Source organism: Oryctolagus cuniculus, chromosome 5, assembly GCF_051225735.1.
Source record: "Oryctolagus cuniculus isolate XC-2025 breed Fujian yellow rabbit chromosome 5, ASM5122573v1, whole genome shotgun sequence".
In the NCBI taxonomy this organism is placed as follows: domain Eukaryota; kingdom Metazoa; phylum Chordata; class Mammalia; order Lagomorpha; family Leporidae; genus Oryctolagus; species Oryctolagus cuniculus.
Window position 1 is genome coordinate 13,319,403 of NC_142871.1, and position 22,134 is coordinate 13,341,536.

Sequence of the window (22,134 nt, forward strand, 5' to 3'; positions counted from 1 at the left end):
TGCCTGTCCTCCTGTGGCTCCGAGAAGGTGTTGAACAGCTCTAAGGACACGCTGGGCTTCATCCACCACCTCCTCTCAGCCCTGGGAAGTAGCTGGGCAGACCTCCCTGAACAGGTAGATTCTCAAAGGCCCTATAAACTTAACTGTGCAGCCCTTGGACAAGACTACCAGGTGCTCTGCACCATAGCTACCTGGGCCCACAGAGGTGACCCCATACTCCCACAACTTGCAGAAACTGACAGGAGCTGCACAGCCACAGCCAGGTGCATGGCTCAGAGAGCTTCCAGGGAACCTGCCCTGGGCAAGGGAGGTGCATTACAAAGGCAGTGCAATCCCACAGGCCCAGCAGGCTAGGCCACTGAGACATCTGCAGACATCACCGATGTTGATTACAGCTGAAGGAGCTGAGTTACACTAGGACACCTGTTGGGAACCACATGGGTTGGATAGGTCACCCGGGTGGGTGGCCTGGGCCAAGGACTTGGGTCATCTTCCACTGATTTCCCCAAGCCATTAGCAGTGAACTGGATCAGAAGTGGAGCAGCTGGGATACAAACCAGCACCCATAAGGGATGCCAGCTTTACCCAGTATGCCACAGTGTCAGCCTTGAATTTATTTTCTTAAATACACATGAGGCTATTCAAACATTGATTTCTTTCTATGTCTGTTTTCTGAATTGTTGTTTGGAAAAATATGTGCATTTCACATAAGTTGTCAAAATTGTTGGCATAAAATTGTTTTCAAACATTGAAAACAGAGCGCTAGGACTCAGCAATCCCACTCCTGGGTGTGTATCCAAAGGGAATGACGTCAGTCTTTCAGAGAGATGTCTGCACTCCCATGTTTGCTGCGGCACTACTCAGAATAGCCAAGATGTGGAGTAATCCTAAGTGTCCATCAGCAGGGGATGGCTAAAAAAGATGAGAATATGTACATAATGGAATACTGTTCAGCCATAGGAAAGATAAAAATCTCATCATTTGTGACAACATGAATGAAGGCAGAGGACATTGTGTTAATTGAAAGAAGCCAGACACAGAAGACACATGCTGTGTGATCTCACTCAAATAAGGCCTGTGAAAAGATGGATCTCACAGAAGTTGAAAGGAGAACAGTGGTTACTGAGGGTGGGGAAGGGTGGGGGCTGGGGCTGGGGAGAGGTGAGTCAGTACTTGCAATGCTACAGCTAGGCGGAACACATTCTGGTGTTGTAATGCATTGAAGAGTGACTTCAGTGAACAATGAGGTATTGTACATCAAATTAGCCAGAAGGTGATTTTTAATGTTTTCACCACAAAAAATGATAGATGTTTGAGGCAAGGACTTACTAATGACTCTAATTTGATAATTATATGCTTACGTATTTTGTATACAAATATCACATTGTACCTTGTAATTAAAAAGAAAAAAGATAGGGGCCAGCATTGTGGCATAGCAGATGAGGCTGCTGCCTGTGATACCTGCATCCCATATAGGCATTAGTTCATGTCCACTTCTGATCCAGCTACCTGCTAATGCGCCTGGTAAAAGCAGCACAGGATGACCCAAGTGTTTGGGTCCCTGCTACCCATGCAGGAGACCTGGAAGAAGCTCCTGGCTTTAGCCTGGCTCAACCCTGGCCATTGTGGTCATCTGGGTACTGAACCAGCAGTTACAAGATCTCTCTCTCTCTGTCTCCCTCTAAAAATAAAATAAAATAAGATAAAATCAAAAGGTAAATTTAAAAAGACTGAATCCAGTTGATGGCCTTTTCAGAAAAAAACTCTTCCTCCCTATTGCCCACTGGCTAATGGTTAGGGGCTCCTCCCTTTGCTGCCAAAGCAAAGTCCATGTCAGTATCACAGCACTCCATGCACTGTGATGTAATTGTCCCTGAATCTGTCAGCTGCTCCAGGTGGCTAGTTCTCTGGTATTTGCTCACAACAGGCATGCTCTTTGCTAAGTTCTTACTGAATAAAGGAAGGAATAAACAAAGAATATCAGCTAAGAAGTTCTGAATTTTATTCAAGTTATTGGGAGACATTCTTTAAAAAAAGGGAAATGATAATTCTTGTTTTTTAAAGATAACCAAATGTTGATCAGAAAAAAGATATGGAAATATAAGCTAGAGAGGAGAGCGCCTGGTCCATTTGTTGTAAGCAGAGATGCTTGTTGCTGGAGATGAGGAACTATTGCTAGAGGTGAGAATTCATGTTTCATTCATTCATTTGTTTAAAATATAATTTACTTATTTAAAAATATATTTACTTAGAGAGAGAGAATATGCTCCCATCTTCTGGTCTACTCCCCAAATGGCTGTAATAGCCAGAGTTAAAACCAGAAGCTAGGAGCTCAATTCAGGACTTTTAGATAAATGGCAGGAGCCCAATTACTTGAGACATTAGCACTGCCTCTCAGTGTTGCTGCTAGCAGGATTTACTGGGCACGTATGAGGATGCTTCAAACAGTTCATGAAAAATGAGACGTTTTTGAATAACATGCACTTTCCATGAACTTTTTGAAAACCCCTTGTATGCATGGATGTCAGTTTTTTTGCACCAAAATAAGATTATCCTTTAATTCCATTTTCTACAAAGTTTTGAAGTGCCTTGTGCCAATTGATAGGCACCATGGCAGACTAATAGTATAAAGGTAAACTTGAAAGATAGGTCTCTTGGTTATGCAGTCAGAGAATGGATTCCAGAAAGGTATTCCAAGAAGTAGAAATGACGTGGGGAACAACAGCAATGAATGGAGTGGGTGGTTATTCAGCAGACAGATAGTACAGCCCAAGTAGTTAAGTGAGACAGGGCCGGGCATGGGTCATCCTCATGGATCCCTTATTTTGAGGCTGAAAACTGGCTTGAAGCTGGCACCACGGCTCACTAGGCTAATCCTCCGCCTTGCGGCGCCGGCACACCGGGTTCTAGTCCCGGTCGGGGCGCCGGATTCTGTCCCTGTTGCCCCTCTTCCAGGCCAGCTCTCTGCTGTGGCCAGGGAGTGCAGTGGAGGATGGTCCAGGTGCTTGGGCCCTGCACCCCATGGGAGACCAGGAAAAGCACCTGGCTCCTGGCTCCTGCCATCGGATCAGCGCGATGCGCCGGCCGCAGCGCGCCGGCCGCGGCGGCCATTGGAGAGTGAACCAACGGCAAAGGAAGACCTTTCTTTCTGTCTCTCTCTCTCACTGTCCACTCTGCCTGTCAAAAAAAAAAAAAAAAAAAAAACTGGCTTGAAAGTGGATGGTACAAGGTGGCATGTATCAATGCCATCTCACTAGTCCAAGTGATCAATTTCAGTTCACAATTGATCATAATAAAAGGACTAAGAGTCAAAGGGAGCACATAAACAAGTCTAGTACCTACTAATACTAACCGATAGAATAAATAAAGGGGAGAGTGATCCAACATGGGAAGCGAGATACACAGCAGACTCATAGAATGGCAGATGTCCTAAATAGCACTCTGGCCTCAGAATCAGCCCTAAAGGCATTTGGATCTGGCTGAAAAGCCCATGAGAGTATTTCAAGCATGGAAAGCCAAGACACTCTGGCAAAAAAAAAAAAAAAAAAAAAAAAAAAAAAAACAAACAAACAAAAACACACACACACACACATAAATGAAAGATCTCTGTGAGTGAGATCCCAGTGGAAAGAACAGGTCTTCAAAGAAGGAGGTACCTTTCTCTGAAGGGAGGAGAGAACCTCCACTTTGACTATGACCTTGTCTAAACAAGATAAGAGTCGGAGAACTCAAAAGGCTTCCATGGCCTTGGAAACTCATGACTGGAGCATAGGGAGATTACTGATGCCATAAACAGGAGTGTCAATTTGTAAAGTCAACAACAGGAGTCACTGTGCACTTACTCCTCATGTAGGATCTCTGTCCTTAATGTGCTGTACATTGAGACTTAATGCTATAACAAGTACTCAAACAGTATATTTCACTTTGTGTTTCTATGGGGGTGCAAACTGTTGAAATCTTTACTTAATGTATGCTAAGCTGATCTTCTGTAAAAAAAAAAAAGAAGAAATTATCGATTCCCAACTTGACTCTCACTGGGATTAAACATGACAATAGGTCTGATCTGATTTCATCATCATTTAAAAAATCATCTATTATTTTTCACTTTATATTTCTGGGTGGGAGCAAACTGTTGAAATCTTTACTTAATGTATGCTAAACTGATCTTCTGTATATAAAGAGAATAGAAAATGAAAAAAAAAAGAAAGTGGATGGTACTTGCACTATAGGTATTATATAGATGTTTATAAAGGGAGCACCCACAATTGAAGAAATCCTTCTCTGAATTGCAGATAATCATCATGGGTGTTCACTGAAATCATTGTATTCAAAGGTGAAATAATAAAGATGATCTCTGCAAAGGAGGCATTCATGTAAGAGTATGTATCTTCACCTGGACCAGTGGTAATGGTACTATGAGCATGTGGGTTTTTCCTTTTCTTTTTTTCTGTCTCAGAAAGACACACAGCAATGGAAGATAGACAGGAGGTGATGTCACCTTGGGAATTTTGATCAAGAGCATATGTATCAGAGCCTCCACCAGAAAAAGGTCAGACCCTGGAATTCATGCCACTATTAAAGTATAGGCATTCCTCATTTTGCAGCAAAATGCAGGACCATGAAAAATGACCATGCAAGCTGAAGCCATGCAAAGCCATCTTAATGACCAACAGGAAAAATTACAGTTGTTCTGTGACCTTTAAAAATTTTTGTCCAAATGTCAAAAATCTTTTATTGTCTGTTGTGAATGTTCCAGGGAATGGGAAAAAAAGGTAAAACTGATATTCACTAGAACTGTACACTGTAAATGTTAGGCAGATTGAGAATTAAAGCATTTTATTTCTTTTAAATAAAGATTTATTTGAAAGGCAGAGCTACAGAAAGAGATAGATACACAGAGACACCCAGAGAGAGGTCTGCATCCATTGGGTCACTCTTCAAATGGACATAATGGCCAGGGTTGGGCCAGGCTTCAGCCAGGAGCCTGGAACTCCATATATTTTCAGTTCATTCACTTCTGTGGCCAAGTTCACCTTTAGTGGGCTCCTCTGGCTGCATATCTGGTCTCTTGAACAGCAGTGGTGTCCACATACCCATGGTAAACTATTTCTTCTGTCACTTCATTAATGTGTGATTGGAAAGTTACTTCTAGTCTTACTATCTTGGGTTTCTGTGCTGTACTTCCATTTTTACCAGCCAACCCCCTCTTTTAAGTTTCATTTTTATTCTCTCTTTTGATGGTCTATTTTTGTCCTTCACTCTTTGTGCTCAGTGTGTGAGTGGAATCACAGATGCACAGTGACCAATCACCAGTAGACTATGGAAGAAGCACTGTGATTGATCACCAGTCATGGTGTGGCTCTGATACTCATGTGGACTCTGTGGACTGAAGAGCTAGCAGCAAAGTGTGTTCTTCTGGCAATTGGTCAGTTAATATACCATGATAACTGCAATTTGCATCATGATATTGGGGAGACTTCTAATTGAAATGCATTAATATTGGAACTATGCAAAGTGTCGAATGCTTGACTTCATCATACGATAGTGTCATCTTAATATAAAATTTTATGTTTGGGGCTGGCACTGTGGGGTAGCCGGTAAAGCTGCTGCCTGCAGTGCCGGCATCCCATATGCTTGTCAGTTCCGAGTCCTGGCTGCTCCACTTCTGATCCAGCTCTTTGCTATGGCCTGTGAAAGCAGTTGAAGATGGCCCAACTCCTTGGGCCCCTGCACCTGTGTGGGAGACCTGGAAGAAGCTCCTGGCTCTTGGCTTTGGATCGGCGCAGCTCTGGCTGTTGTGGCCAATTAGGGAGAGAACCAGCGGATGGAAGACCTCTCTCTCTCTCTCTGCCTCTCCTTCTCTCTCTGTGTAACTCTGAGTTTCAAATAAATAAATCTTTAAAAAAATTTTTATGTTTACTTACAAAAAGCTATCAATAGTGATACATTATAATAATATATATTAATCTCTTACACAATTTCTCCCCAAAATTTCCTTCCCAGGATAAAAAATTATCTCTAAAGTATTTTTATTCCTATATTCTTAATTTAAAAAATGGTAGTAAAATTTATAGATCTTATATTCCACACGTAAATTTAAGTTAGTTTGTCCCTAACTGCACTTTGCTGCCAGTCTTGTATCATCTCTGTTTGGACTCAGTCTTCATAATGAGCATCTCTTTCAGTGTCTCTGATGGCCTCTTTGTAAACTTCTATGAGCATCAGGACGTCCTGTGAATTCCACACTGAGATGCCTTGCGTGGTCTGCCGCAGGGCCATCTGCTGTTGACTCCACAAGTCTGGGATGCTGCTCATTTGCCCTTTGATGGGAACAGAAGTTGGTCCTTGTGTTCAGGGGTGATGTTTTGGGGTCTGTTTTATAAGTAATGAGCTTTACCATGGGGCTGATTTTTTTCTCCTTAAAATGCAGGGATTTGAGCAATAGTCAGACCAGTAGGGAAACAGGGTTCGGTTGTTCCATAGCAAGGATGCTGATGCTAAGGACGGAGGAGCCTTTGCAAGTGAAATGTCACTGTAAACATTGCTCACAACGAACTTGAGAGCTGAATGACTGTAAGTCCTGAATGTTTTCTGTGCTGCTTACAAGGGGGTGCAGTCCTTCCAGCCTCCCGGTCTTTTTTCTGCTTCTCAACTATTTTGATTCTGTTGTGTTGGCTTCATTGTGAGACCAGCAAGGCAGCCACAGTGCTCTAATGTCACACTTAGCGAGTCTAAGTTCCTCAGGAAAGAGCTTTCTTCCTGAGGGAGCTCCTGTACTCTCGTGGAATCCAGGCAGAGGGGCTCCCTGAGATATCAGGGAACTACTAACTGACCAAGACCTTGTTGCCCACTCCAACCCTCGAACCAGGGGCTTCAGTAGAATCCAAAAGAGCAGAAAGCATAAACCAAAAAGACAGAAAAGTAAACACAGAGGTAATAACAAACTTAAGAAGAGTACATACAAGTCTCAAAGTGTGTTTCTGTAAAGTATCTAACTATGTAATACATACAAGAAATATATCTAAAACAAATTTACTTAGAGGTGTTAAGAAAAAAAGATGGTCAAAGATTAGCCATGCAAACTAAAAGAAAAAAATGAATTGGGTATATTAATTTCAGGTAAGGTTAATTTTAAGGCAAAAACATTAATGCATAGTGTCATTTTAGACAAAAGGTAAAATCTGCATTGGAGATTCAATAGTGAATAACTTTTATGAACCCAAGTGTAAACATTTGTTAACAAAGAATTTATTTAATTATTTGAAAGGCAGAGTTACAGAGAGAGAAAGATCTTCCATCTGCTGGTTCACTCCCCAAATGGCCACAATGGCCGGGGTTGGGCTGGGCTCAAGTCAGGAGCCAGGAGCTTCTTCCAGGTCTCCCATGTAGGTTCAGGGATCCAAGCACCTGAGCCATCTTCAGCTGCTTTTCCAGGCATATTAGCAGGGAGCTAGATCACAAGTGGATCAGCCAGGACATGACCCAGAGCCCATATGGGATGCCAGTGTCACAGGCAGCAACTTAACTGACTACGCCATACCAGCGCCCAAGTATATACTTTTAAAGCATATGGGCTGACTGAAACCCAAGAATGTCTGGGCGTGGCAAGGGCGGGAAGGGCCTGGGCAAGGGCGGCGCCAAGCGCCACCGCAAGGTGCTGTGCGACAACATCCAGGGCATCACCAAGCCCGCCATCCACCGCCTGGCCCGGAGCGGCGGCGTCAAGCGCATCTCGGGGCTTGCTCAAGGTCTTCCTGGAGAATGCGAGGAGACCCGCGGCTTGCTCAAGGTCTTCCTGGAGAATGTCATCCGCGACGCCGTCACCTACACGGAGCACGCCAAGCGCAAGACGGTCATGGCCATGGACGGACGTGATTTACGCGCTCAAGCACCAGGGACCCACGCTCTACGGCTTCGGCGGCTGAGCTGCCCCCGCGCCCCAGACCCCCACCCAAAGGCCCTTCTCAGGGCCAAAAAAAAAAAAAAAAAAGAAACCAACAACAACAACACAAAACATATGAAGCAGCTCCTATGTGAAATACAAGGAGAAACTGATAAATACCCATATGTCATAGAATTTAACATGCTTCCTTCAGTCTTCGGACAAGTCTAGTAGGCAAAATAAAAAAAGGATTTAGTTAAAAGCCAGTAACATAATTTGAAAGATTCAATTAATAGGTAAAAATTACATAAAACACAAAAAATTCACCTTTTCAAAAAGTGCTTATTGAATATTTAAAAAAAGATTCTTGGACAATACGAACATGCACGTCTATTTTGCAAACCATAAACTATCCAAGGTACATTTTTTTTTTTATTTGACAGGTAGACAGTGAGAGAGAGAGAGAGAGAGAAAGAAAAGTCTTCCTTCCGTTGGTTCACTCCCCAAATGGCCTCTACGGCCGGTGCTGCACCGATCCGAAGCCAGGAGCCAGGTGCTTCTTCCTGGTCTCCCATGTGGGTGCAGGGCCCAAGCACTTGGGCCATCCTCCACTGCCTTCCTGGGCCACAGCAGAGAGCTGGACTGGAAGAGGAGCAACCGGGACAAGAACCTGGCACCGATATGGGATGTCGACACCACAGGCAGAGGATTAACCAAGTGAGCCATGGCGCTGGCCCCAAGGTACTTTTTTTTTTTTTTTTTAACATTTTATAATAAAACTAGAAACAGCAAAAATTTGAACAATAAACAAAAGTCCTCAAATTGAAAAAACAAAAATGAAAAACACCAAATCAAACCTCAATCCATAATGACCTCATAGTTATTTTTTTTAAAGATTTTATTTATTTATTTGAGAGGCAGAGTTACAGACAGAGAGAGGGAGAGACAGAGAGAAAGGTCCTCCATCTGCTGGTTCACTCCCTGGATGGTTGTAATGGCTAGAGCTGGGCTGATCTGAAGCCAGGAACCAGGAGCTTCTTCCAGGTCTCCCACGTGGGTGCAGGGACCCAAGTACTTGGGCCATCTTCTACTGCTTTCCCAGGACATAAGCAGAGAATGGATTGGAAGAGGAGCAGCCAGGACAGAACTGGCGCCCATATGGGTTGCTGGCAGGTGGAGGCTCAGCCTACTGAACCACAGTACCAGCCCCCACCTCATGGGCGTAAAAGCATTTTTAGTGCATTGTTTTGCATGGCACAGCAACTCATGTAGATTTCCTGAAAAAAGGAATCATATTGCTGAACTGCATGAATTGTGATAGGAGCAGAAAAGTCATCAGAAAAAATTAAGGAACCCAGCTCTTTCCTTCTCTCTGTCCGAGACATCTCTGTCTCTCCTCTTTCCTTTGACTCTGACCCTAACCACCGATGTGGGCACAAATAATAACAGTCTCACTGATGTCAATATAGGATGTTTCTTGTTTCTTATCTCACTTACATACATTGTTTTCTGTGAGTTGTTTAGGAGAAGTTAACATCCCTTTGTTAAGGCAACTCCAAGACAGAGAACAAAATAGAGTTTCTGTGCCTGCAAGGGTAAACTTGACCCTGGCCTGTGGTGAATTTATACCATGATGCAGCATGAATCAGTCCTTCCTCAGTTGCACCAAAACAAGCACTCCACTTTGTTCTTTTATTACAGGGGGCATATATGCATACCTTTATATATGGTTGAATTTTAAGAGTACATTATAGTTCTCGAAGATATAAATCTTGAGTTACCTTGAAACATTACTTTCCAGGCTTTTACATCCCCTTTATTGTCAGATAAACAAGGTACTAAGGTGTTTTATAAAGTTGGAAATGGAAAGGAGAATAAACAATCATTTCTATGGTGACGCTCACAAGTACTTTTAGTTATTTTTTCTTGGTTTGATATAAAAATCTTGCTAATTATTGTTCTAGATCTCAGCTCCAGTTGGGCGAATGCATCTCGGGGAGCTAGCCCCCAGGCTGCTTCTTACATCAGAGTCTGTAACACACCAAAGAATGAAAGAAGCAGTTGCACCCATGAGCTTGTTTGCTCCGATGACATTTTTCACTTGGAGGAAGTGATCAGGTGAGCCCAGGCTGAGGAGGAGCACTAGGGCACCTGAGATTTACCTTCTGAGTCTTAGAGATCTATTACTGCAAGAATCCCTCGGGTAACATGCATGATTAATCTACCAGAGGAATAGGTTTTCTTGGAAAACTAGCACAAGAAGCAGAAATCCAATCAAAGGTGAAATCCAGTCCAGTAGTCCCTTGATGTAGTAGTTGCTAGGGTATTTTTTTAAATTCACATCTATGATCAAGAATTCTGTTTGACAGATGTTTTGGCCGGTGTTTTCTGAAGCACGGTGATAACATTTCCATGTCAGGGAGGTCATACACAATGATAGTAAATGGGGTGGGAGAGTCACTTGAGGTGGGGAGACTACCTGGAAAGATGTTTCAATTCTGCTGAAAATGAGTCCCAAAGGTGGAATGAGGTGACAGAATTGGAAGGAGAGATATTTGAGGAATATGAGAAGATTAAGGTGATAAAGCTTGGTGATTTATTTGTGAGGGTTGTAAGTAATCTGGAAAAATCTGGCGCTCCTCTGCTGTGCCTCTGTTGATATAACTGACTGAGCTGTGGCATTGAAGGACATTATCTTCTCTTTCTGGGACGTGATGAGATCCACCAATTTACGGAATGTACAAGCAGGTATGTATTACAAATAACAGCATTAGATGATGGGGAGAGTTTATCCAGTAGACTGTTGGTAGGCTTGGTATCGGTCTTCCCAACAATGTCCACCTTCTATCCCCAGAACCTGTGACTACAGTGCAGATATGATTAAATCAAGGGTGGAGGAGATTATTCTGAATTATCCCAGTGGGTCTGATATAACCACAGTCTTTATTAGAAAATGGCAGGAATATCATAGTCAGAACAGGTGATGTGTCAATGGAAGAGAGGGAGAGAACATGGAAAGGGGAGCAGGATTCGGAAGGATACAGGGCAATGCATCGAAGAATGCAGACAGCCTGTAGGAACTGGGAAAACAAAGAAGTGAATTGTATCCTATTGCCCTCGGAAGGAGAACTGCCCTGACAACTCATTTTTGGACAATGACCCCCAAAAGATAAGATAAGATAATAAATCTACAATGCTTTATACTACCAAGTTCATGGTAACTTGTTACAAGAGCATTAGGAAACTAACATATTCCAACTTACATTATTTATTTATTCACTTCTTCTATCTTTCCTTCACTTTTCCAACAATATTTATGGAGTATCTATGTGCTAAACATTGTTAGACATTTCAGTGAACAATATGCTGAACCTGGCTCCTAGCAATTTACAGTGTAGGCAGATTACAACCACAGAAGTACTTCACTTGACAAAATGGTGAATTATTAGATCTGTAGAAGTAGAAGAGCTCTGGAAAACTCTTACTTTTTAGTTGACTCTTTAGTCTTCAACACTTCTAACTTTTTGTTTAACTCTAGATGCTGATGACATCTTGAATATTCAACAAATAATTTACATTGAGAATATCATTGACGTGGAGATTTAACAATATTTCTACTACCTACCCCATTACCTGTGTTGCCAATTCTTTGATCATCCACTTTGTGTGATTCTCTTCTTAACTTGCCTCCACCATGACTCATTTTTTTTTTTTTGGACAGGCAGAGTGGACAGTGAGAGAGAGAGAGAGACAGAGAGAAAGGTCTTCCTTTGCCGTTGGTTCACCCTCCAATGGCCGCCGCGGCCGGCACGCCGCGGCCGGCACGCTGCGGCCAGCGCACCACGCTAATCTGATGGCAGGAGCCAGGAGCCAGGTGCTTTTCCTGGTCTCCCATGGGGTGCAGGGCCCAAGCACCTGGGCCATCCTCCACTGCACTCCCTGGCCACAGCAGAGAGCTGGCCTGGAAGAGGGGCAACTGGGACAGAATCCGGCGCCCCAACCGGGACTAGAACCCGGTGTGCCGGCACCGCTAGGCGGAGGATTAGCCTAGTGAGCCACGGTGCTGGCCACCATGACTCATCTTTACAGGTTCCCAGAGCACCTGCTGATGGCGCTCACAGTCTGGAATATGCAAGGTAGCTGATCCTCCTCCTAGGCCAGGTTTAAACCCAAGCTCACTGGATGTTTGCCTGGGGAACCAATTTATAATGGCATGATCAGAAAAGGAGACACAGGAGCTGGGGAGAGACTGCTCAGCACATGTGATCAGAAGGGTATTTCAGGTTTGTCTTTATGAGTGAGAGGTGAGAACCCCTACCTGCCAAGGGCCTGCCTCATTAACTAGTGCAACCTGAGTTGGAATTCACATTCTTGGTTGGCCATGGCCTTGTCTACTGAACCTCAGCTCAGTCCTGTCCCCAAGACCAAGGCAAGACAGAGAGAGGCAAAAACAGTCCAGATGTGGCATCCTGACTAGAGGGTGGTCTTCCCACCATTAAAAAATAAGGCTTGGTTCATATAGGGCAAAACAATATTCTTAACCAATAGGATTGTAAGTTCCCTGGGATTTAATAGCCACTAGGCATCTGTTAAGAAATAATATGGGCTAATATTGCTCACTTGCTGAAAACAAAGAATGTCTATTTTGAACTTTGGAATTTTTAGGAATGGAGGTATATTAAGCTGCTAAGTTCATCTGCTGAGTGAGACTAATAGGGGATCCTTGCTTAAAAGGAAGACTCCAACAGTACCACAATGGAACTGCTGATTTTCCTAATCCAATGGGTATCTGAGGCACAGGGCATAGAGAAAGAAGAAGAAAACTAAACATTTTTATTTCCACTACTTTTGGAAAACAATTCAATCAACATTGCTTGGCTTTAATATGTCATGCATTATATCAGAGGTTTGGAGTTAAAAAAAGAAGAACCTTGTGTTTGAGAATCTTGCTTCCTCTAACAAAATTTCTACATGAAAAAATAATAGGATGTTGCGAAAGTTCAGAACGCTCTTTGTTCAAGGAGGCTGATATCCTTCTAATCACCTCGCCTTCACACTCAGCTTGACATATGAGATGGGCTCAGTCTATCCTCAGCTGTCCTTTATGTTCTCCTCATTACTTGCTCCTTCACTCCTGTTAGCCTCAATTCTCAGCGATACCAATGAGTCTCACCCTTATCAGACTCAATGTTTTCATTTGCATGATAAAATATATGTTGGAATGCTCTCTTTATTGTTTTAAAGAGTGATTTGTAAATAACATAAACTGCATACACACAAATTTACTCTCACACTGACAACCATGTTAATGTGGCACAGTCTTTTGGGTGATTGCATGAGACCTGAGCCCAGGTAGCCCAGTTTTGAATCAGGCTCTGATATTTGCCAGCCTTGGGGCCTTGGGCAATGGACTTAACCTATCTGGGCTTTTGTTTCTTCATCTCTGAAATGGGTAATAATAGCAACCATCTCAAGGTGTTACAGTGAAGAACAAGTGAGTTACACATAGAGTTCTTGGTATATGTTTGGCACAATGTAAGCACCCCATTTCCTATTAATGGGCTACATGAAATATAAGGGAGAAATAAACATAACTATAATAAAATAATATGAATTTAAAATATAAATGCCCAGTCTTGACCACTCTAGAAAAACAAATAAATAGACTCCCCCACTTTTAATAAATACATTTTGAATTTAGGCAACTAAGTTAATATTCAACTAAATATTACTGATAATTCCAAAAATATTTGGCATATGAAGTGACACCTAGCTAACCATACAGATAGATTATAGAACTAGTCATATCCATATTCACAGGGAATATTAGAACTGCTAATGAAGACTGATATAAGGCAGGAGCAGAGCTGCAGTACTAATGTGATTTCTAGAGACAGTAACCAGTTCTTTGTAGCTTTCTAACCAAAGCAAATTTATAGGACATCTTTAAATTCGTAACAGTGACATTCCTGGAACAATCTATCATAAGACCATGTGAAAGATACTATTTCCAGACTCAGGAAGCTAAACCTTACATACTATTCATATGTATGAATGTATGGCAATAATCAGAAATTATATGAAATATAGGATAATTCTTTGTTACAAAGGAATTCCTTATTTATTTATTTATTTATTTTTATTTGAAAGGCAGAGACAGAGAGACAGAGATCTTCCATGTGCTATTTCATTCCCTAAATGCCTGCAACAGCTGGGGCTGGGTCAGGCCCTAGCAAGGAGCCAAGAACTCGGTGCACTGTCTCACGTGGGTGGCAGGGACCCAAGTACTTAAGCCATGATGTGCTGTCTCCCAGAAAGCTGGAATCAGAAGTAGAGCCAGGACTTGAACTCAGGCATGCTGATATGGGATGTGGGTATCCCAAGAAAAACTTAACTGCTATATCAAAGTCCCTTTCCAAAGATTTTTATGTCTGATTAATGCAAAAGGTGAAAAAAATGTCTCAGGCATATAATAGAGGTGATATTATATATGTTACAGATAACATATTTTTTCAGAAAAGCTTGAGTATTCATTTTCGTATCTGACAATGAAAATATCCACCTCACTGATTTGCAATGTCTGAGGCTCAATGAGCTGTTAGAGGTGTTTGGGCATGCGTCTTTCCAGCACAGTCCCCGTGTGTGAGGAGTTTGAAGTGTGAACTTAAAACGATTTGCCTGCTTTGGTATGGGGTTGATTCTATCTGAGCCGAAGGGATCTGAAAAAATCATATTCGTTAAGATTCCAGTGAAGCTTAAAAACTAGCTCTCCCAGAGGCATTGGCAATGCAAGAAAAGGAAATGCCTTGAGAAGAAAGGACTAAAACAGTAATTATGGCATTTCAAGCATCAGAGAAAGAGTCTGAGATGTTTTATGAGCGCTGTTAAAGTGACTCCTACAAATCATAGCTTTTTGGAGACATGGCTTATGTTCTTGGATCGTAAAGCATAAAATTATAACCCTGACAAGTGAGATATGTCTAAATATCAGTTAGGCAAATTGTCATTTCCCAAGAGCCCTAGACTGATTCATGAGGATGCGAATCTCACAAACTTTCTGTCCCTGTTCTCGAAGACCTGGCAGTCCAGTTAGGGAGCCAGACTTAGAAACAGGACAGCAACACAATTTGCTGTGTCCAGCTAGAAATGAAAATATGGGCCCCTTGCTCATAAATGATTAATAATAACTTAATTCAGAGCATTAAGCCAAACACAGGGTCCTCATGAGGACAATGACCTTGAGAATGCATGCTGTGTGCTCTGCTTCAATGTGATCATCATAACATGCAGCCTTGTGCACTTGGGGACATGTTCAGAGCTCCAGAACAAAGGGGAATGAGGAAGACTGTGTCGTTAAGAAACTCGGACTGAGTCTTGATGGATGGACCAACATTTGCCAAAATGAACCAGCTGGGGGTCCAGGAGAGCTTTGGGCCTGGGAATGAAGGGAAAGCACTGTCCTCCAGCTGCAACCCCCTCCACTAAGCCTGTCCCCAAGATACTGTGGTTTCTTCATCCTGTGTTCCTGCTCTCTTGTTTTAATTGTCAGCCATAGACATTGTCTGTTGACCGCAGGGAGCAAGAGATGAGGGCTGGGATGCCTTGAGAACTCTCTCATCTCCACCTTCCTCCCATTATAGTTACCTCTCCCTGATTAGTGCTGCTGCAAGATATTGGGAAACTTTGTAAGTAAAACACTTACACTTTTGTTTCTTGCTTGTGCAGCATCTTGGCTCCCCATGCTGTAAGTTAGCACCTCAAACTTTTCCATCTCCCAAGTCCTCTGGTGCTCAGTGCTGTCTGATGGCATTTCTATATTCACAAAACTGCCCTATCTGTGCCCTCTAAAACGGCAGCCACTGGACACCAGCAATTGTTGAACACTTGAAATGTGGCTGGTGCCAGTGAAGAAATTCAATTTTCATTTCATTTAATTTTAACTAATTGAAATTTTTATCTTAATATTTTATCGTTTCCTTTAGATAACTTAATTTTGATTTGCATTATAGTCAAAAGCTTAATGCTCCAGTAAACAAAGAGTTCAAAAAATAGAAAGTAAAAGGACCATAGTTCAGCTGCACCTGATTGGAATTATCAGAAGGGACATGAGGATTTATAGCAATGAGATCATATAGTCTCATGCCTACAGGTGGGGTTGAGGAAATTTGTTTTCCAACTTCTAACTTATGATTGGATCAGAGGTAACACATGGGAAGGGAGAAATTCCAGCCTTGTACCAGGGATGGCTGGTAGAAGTATTAAAATATACTAATATAGACCTTGACATTCCTGAAGAACAGGTCCTACTTGGTACTCATTTTATTAATCAGTCAGCACCAGATATTAGAACTTCAAAAACTGGCTAAGGCATCCAAGATCCCTTAAGTTGAATGGTAGAAGTAGAATTCTAAATGTTTTATAATGAGGATAGAGTGAAAAGGAACAGGTATTCTGACATGTGAAGTAGTCCAGGTGCAAGTTCATAGGATGAAAATGGCTGTAACCTAGACTTGACAACCTCAGGGTCAGCCCAGTGAGAGATCTCCCACGTCTATGTCCCCATTGCAAGAAAAGTGGCCACTGGAGTAGGGATCCTAACTCTCTGTTTGCCCATGGCACTTTGCTCATGGCCTTGTCTAAAGGCTGATGGGGACTGAGGATTCAGGCAGCTCCCAAGGAAATAAAAACTCCTGTCATGATCCTCAGGTGATTATTGATACTGCAGGTAAGAGAGTATATTTCCTAACACTGGAGCCATCTACTTTGTGATTACTTTCCATGCATGACCCATCTTCAAGACGTTGTATAATCACAGGAATTGATGGTAAACTTCACTCTGAGAGATTTACTTTGCCTTTAATGTGTCAAATGTGGATATTCATATCTATCATCAGTTTTTGCTCTGAGTGTGTAACTCCTTTGCTTGGAAGAGATTTGCTGTCACCCTTAGGTGCTTCCTTCAAGTTAGCTGGTCTTAAATTTAAGTAATCTGTTGTGATGTTAATGAACACTGAGGCAGACCTCAGCCTGGTTGATCTTCCTACTTAAATAAAAGATAGAGTAGACTCTCAAGTCTGGGATCAGGGAATACCTGGACTGGAGAAATATGCTGTGCCTGTCAGAGTCCTCTTAAAGGATAAACTACATTTCCTCATCAGCATCAGCATAAAACCTGAAGTTAGACAGGAACTTCAACACTGATAAATTTATCAAATGTGGAGTTCTGGTTCCATGCCAATCTCCCTGTAATACCTCCATACTGCCTGTTTCAAATTCAAATGGGGAGTATAGGATGGTTCAGGACCTTAGGGCTATTAATGAAGCAGTTATTCCATTTTATCCTGTTGTGCCAAGCACACTATATTAACATAAATACCTGGAGGCACTTCATGGTACACAGTTCCAGGCCTAACAGATGCTTTCTTTTGCATGCTGTTAAACCCAGAATCCCAATACTTGTTTCCCTTTGAATGGACTGATACATCCTCAAATATAACTCAGCAATACGATTGGACAGTCCTTCCTCAAAGCTTCAGAGATAATCCTCATTTGTTTGGTAATGCTTTTTAAAACGAACTCATTGAGCTCCAATTAAAGACTGGAGCCATTCTGCAATACGTAGATGACATTCTCATTTGCAGTCCCTCCAAGGAGGACTCAGAAGAAGATATCACCCAAGTCTTAAACTTTTTAGAAAAGTGGGTATATAGAGTTTTCCCAAGGAGAACTCAGATTTCTAAATGAGAGGCAAACCTTATATAATATATTCTAATTCCGGGAAGCATTCTTGTTCACTTAAGTAGAATAAAGTTATATTATCTTTATGACCACCACTGACAAAGAAGCAGCTAAGGACATTTCTCAGAATAGCAGTTTTTTTTTTTTTTTTTAAATAGGATTTGGATGCCGGGATTTGGATTGTTAGCCAAAACTTTATGAGGCTTTAAAGGGAACTGACACAGACCCACTTCATTGGACAGGAGAGTAGCAGCAAGCTTTGCAAATGATTAAAGTGCTCTGGCACTAGGAATCCTGAATTTAGAGAAGCCATCCACTCTGTAGCAGAGGAATAGGGGAAGCCCTCATGTACTGACTCAGAAATTGGGTCCACTTTCATGACCAATGGCCCACTTTTCTAAACAATGAGATCCAGTTGTTGCAGGATGGCCTGAATGCTTAAGGGCAGTTACTGCTACAGCACTCTTGGTAGAGGAGACCATGAAGTAGACTTTAGGTCAGCCACTAAAAGTTGAAACTCTGCACTGGGTGCAAGGAGTTCTAGAAATTGATAGACATCAATGGCTAACAGGAGGATGCCTAAACTCACATAAAGTAACTCTCAAGTTATGTCAAGTCATTGATCCAGTTACTCTCTTGCTATCTAAAGGTACTGAAGACTCCTCTCACTCTTGTGTAGAGACAATAGAGCAGGTGTGTTATGGTAGTCCTGACTTATGAGATGAATAGCTGACAAATCCAGATGTTGATTGGTTTATTGAAGGCAGTTCCATGAAGGAAGGAATTAGAAAAGCATAGTGGATCATATTCAGGTAATAGAAGCTCAGGCATTGCCATATAACACTTCAAAAGGCTGAATTTATCGCCTTGACTCTGGCCTGTAATCAGGGAGAGGCCCAAAAGTTAATATTTACAAAGGCTCTAAATATGTTTTCCTTGTGTTTCATGAACATGCAGCAATTTGGAGAGAAAGAAGCCTACTGACTTCAAACAGCTCTCCCAATAAACACGGGAGATATTATCTCTCTTTAGGCGGTATTGGAACCTCTGGAAGTGGCTGTCAGTCACTGCAGGGGTCACCAGAGGAAAGATGGCCATGTCAGCAAGGAAAATGAACTAGAAGATAAAGCAGCAAAAATACTGCTACACAGGAGAATTTAGAAATGACTCTAATACCTCAGCATGTAGAGGTAACTAAAAATCCTTACTGTAACCAGCCTTAGATAGAATGGGCTCACTAACAAGGTTACGCCAAAGAAGGCAATGGGTGATAGACTTTAAATCATGCTCCCAATGGCTTTTCAAAATGGAAAATTATCAAGGAAATACATGACTTTATCCATCTGGGAAGAAAAACCCTATTGCAAATTGTTTCTTGGTTACTTGGAAGAAAAGAACTGCATATTATTATAGGGAAGTAACTCAGTCCTGTCACCTCTGTTTACAAAATAACCATAGTGGTCACATCAGGCCACTGCCCACAGTCACTCCTACACAAATGAGAGGACCATGCCCAGCTGGAGACTGGCCATTAGACTTCACTAAGGTGCTCTTGGCAGATAATTACAAATGACAACTAGTCTTTTTGATTCTTCCACTGATGGATGGAAGCTTTTCCAACCCAAACAGGAAAAGCACAAGGGTCTAAAGCCCTGCTAGAAGAAATAATCCCTCACTTTGGCCTCCCCAAATCACTTCAACATGACAATGAACCCTCTTTTGTGTCTAAAGTAATTTAGCAGTTAGCCAGTGCTCTAGGGATTGCTTATCATTTCCATGCCTCTTGGAAAGCTCAGTCATCAGCTAAAGTTGAAAAAGCTCATCATAACTTTAAAAACTCCTGGTTAAACCTTGCCAAAGACCTCATAATCAAGGCTTGAGCTATTGCCTAGTTCTCTTCTTAGGATGAGAATGGCCCCCAAGTCTGCCTTAAAACTTAGTCTATTTGAAATGCTATATGGAAGGCCCTTTCTCACCTCTGGCATCTTCTTTAATTAGAACACAAGATCAGACAAAACAAATTATCAATCTAGATCAGGTACAAAAGGCTCTGATGCAGTATGGTAACAAAATTCTCCCAGTGCCAGATCCCACAAGTTTTGAACAGTTCATTTCCCCAGGAGATCTATTTCTGTTAAAAACTTGGAAATTGTTCTCCTTATGACCGATTACAGTCTAAATAGAAGGAACCCCATCCTACGCATCATTCCTATTGCAATTAAATTATAGGGCAATAATTCCAGGACTGGGGACATTTGTCAGGAATTCAACTTTTACCCCTTTAGTCTTCTCATGTGCATGCAGGGGGTAAGTCTGCCTACTACTGTACGCAAATTGATGACCTCAAATACTTCTTAAAAAAAGCAAAAAGATTGCTAAAGTCTTTGATTTTGTCATCTTGATGCCATTGAATTTTATGGCTTATTTTTTTTTTCTTTTTTTACCTATCCTGATTCTCTCAGGAAGCTGCTATTGGCAGGATAAAACTCTGCTATTCCCCATGAATCTACTTTTAACTGTATGTCTTATGCTTTGGGCAACTTAACCTATACTACAGGTTAGCTCTTACAGCAAGTACTCAAGTCTGTGGATGCTCTAGCTAAGGTAGTTGTGAACAACTGACTAGCCCTACAAGATACACTGACTGAACAGGTGGAGCATATGTAGAAATCAATTAAATTTGTTACATTTATTCTAACAGTCATATGTTCACTGAAAGAGATATCACAAAGCTTTATACCCAGGCTAAATTGTTTTATAAGCTGGACAAGGAAACTCTATCAGTTCCTTTCCTAAGAGGAATCCCACCCACAATCTGTCTTGTTCCAATTTTGCTTATCCTTATGGACAAATTTATTCCTTTAAGTTTGACATTTTTCTCAAAGCAATGGTGAACACACAGATGCTATAATCATTGGCAGAACCTGATAAAAATCTTCTGGCTTGTGAGATGAATCTATTAGATGAGATAGGTAGAGAGTTCCATACCCAGGATATGCAATACCTATGACCCTGATCAACAGGAAGTAGTACAGAAGATGGATCAATATCTCTCAGCACTCACTTAAGATTAAGGGGACAGAAATCTCTAAGGGGGGAATGGTGTGGGGTAACTAGGTAGCTAGTTACTACATTAGCTCAAAGTTGCTGCAAAACCCAAATATCATTCTATCCTCCTAATTACCAATCAAACTACCCACTTTCCCAGGATGCACTTGTTCATCCAGGATCTAAGGGGACACATCATGAAAATATAGAAATAAAGCTCCGTTGGAATTTGTGCAGTATTACAAAATTCCTTCATACCTTTAGAGTCACTGTCCTATACCCCTCTCTCATAAAAAGGGGTGACATTGGGAAAGGCTCTCTTTGTTACCATAGTGTTACCACAGACCATGGCTGGAGGTGCAACACAAGTTTCTCTCCCTCTTTCTCTCTGTCTTTCCCTCTCTCTCTTCCTCCACCTCCTCTCCTCCATTTGGGCAATTCTCTGGCTGTTTCCGAATGTGTGTTCACTTTCTCATGTATTGAATAAATTTTTGTATCACTTTGTACACCTTATACATGTCTACATTTAGAATGCTTGTATTTGTGTGAAACAAGAACCTGGAAAAAATTAATACCCCACGTTCCCACATTACCTTCAGGGCCTCCTTTCTGTGGAAATGACTTATATTCTTTATTTGGGAGACTTAGAGACTTTTCTCTTTATCTTTAGTGTTTGGAAACTTCATAAAATTTAGCATCATCATCCTGGGCACTCAATGAGACTTTTAAACTCAAATATTCTTGGACTTCCTGTCAGGGAAATCCTTTATATAGGTCTTTGATGATGTAATTTAATAAAATTTCCTGAGGGATTTACCTGGATTTATCACTCAACCTGCCCATTCAAATCTTTATGTAGCAGTCATATTTGTAATATCCAAGAGTTCTTTCTTGTTCTTAGATTATTTATCTTAGTTAGTGCACTGTTCTTTTTAAAAGTATTTTATTTTATTTAGTTGAAAGGCAGATTGACAGAGACAGGATGAGACAAACAACCAACAACAAAAAAAGGATCTTCCATCTGTGGTTCACTCTGCAATTGGCTGCACTCAGGCCAAAGTCAGCAGCCAGGAACTCCATTCAGCTCTGCCACATGAGTGGCAGGGTTCAAATGCTTGTGCCATCTTTGATTGACCCTCCTATATCACAATGCTGGCCCCACTCTGCTCTTTTTCAGGGATACAATGTCTTCCCGACACTCTCTGAGGATACCATTAGAAGGCTATTCCCCCGTTTCGTATATCATTTCATGGGGACTGCTGTTGTTTGAGTATGGTTTGTTCCCAAAGACACTCATGCTGGGACTTTGTCCCCAGTGCCATGGTGGTGAGGTGGGGGGACGTTAAGGGATAACTAGGTCATGGGCGCTCCACCGTCCTGGGCTGACTGATGCGGTCTCTGAGAGAGTAGGTTGGTTCTCTCAAGAGCAGATTGCTGGCTGGTGCTGTGGCTCACTAGGCTAATCC

General features: G+C 41.8%; 2 protein-coding genes across 2 annotated transcripts in view; both read left to right on the forward strand.

Annotated features, from left to right (window-relative positions):
• Positions 1 to 18,715, forward strand: part of CNKSR3 (CNKSR family member 3) — a 150,077-nt gene extending 131,362 nt beyond the window's left edge. The window contains exon 15 of the transcript XR_016233619.1: positions 5,675 to 18,715. The gene's annotated coding sequence lies outside the window, so the exon portion shown is untranslated. The remainder of the gene's footprint in view (positions 1 to 5,674) is intronic.
• LOC100353786 (histone H4) lies at positions 7,592 to 7,925 on the forward strand. The gene is given in 2 exon segments (XM_070073371.2): positions 7,592 to 7,864; positions 7,866 to 7,925. Coding segments are annotated over 2 exon segments (333 nt in total).
• Positions 18,716 to 22,134: the final 3,419 nt, after the last annotated feature.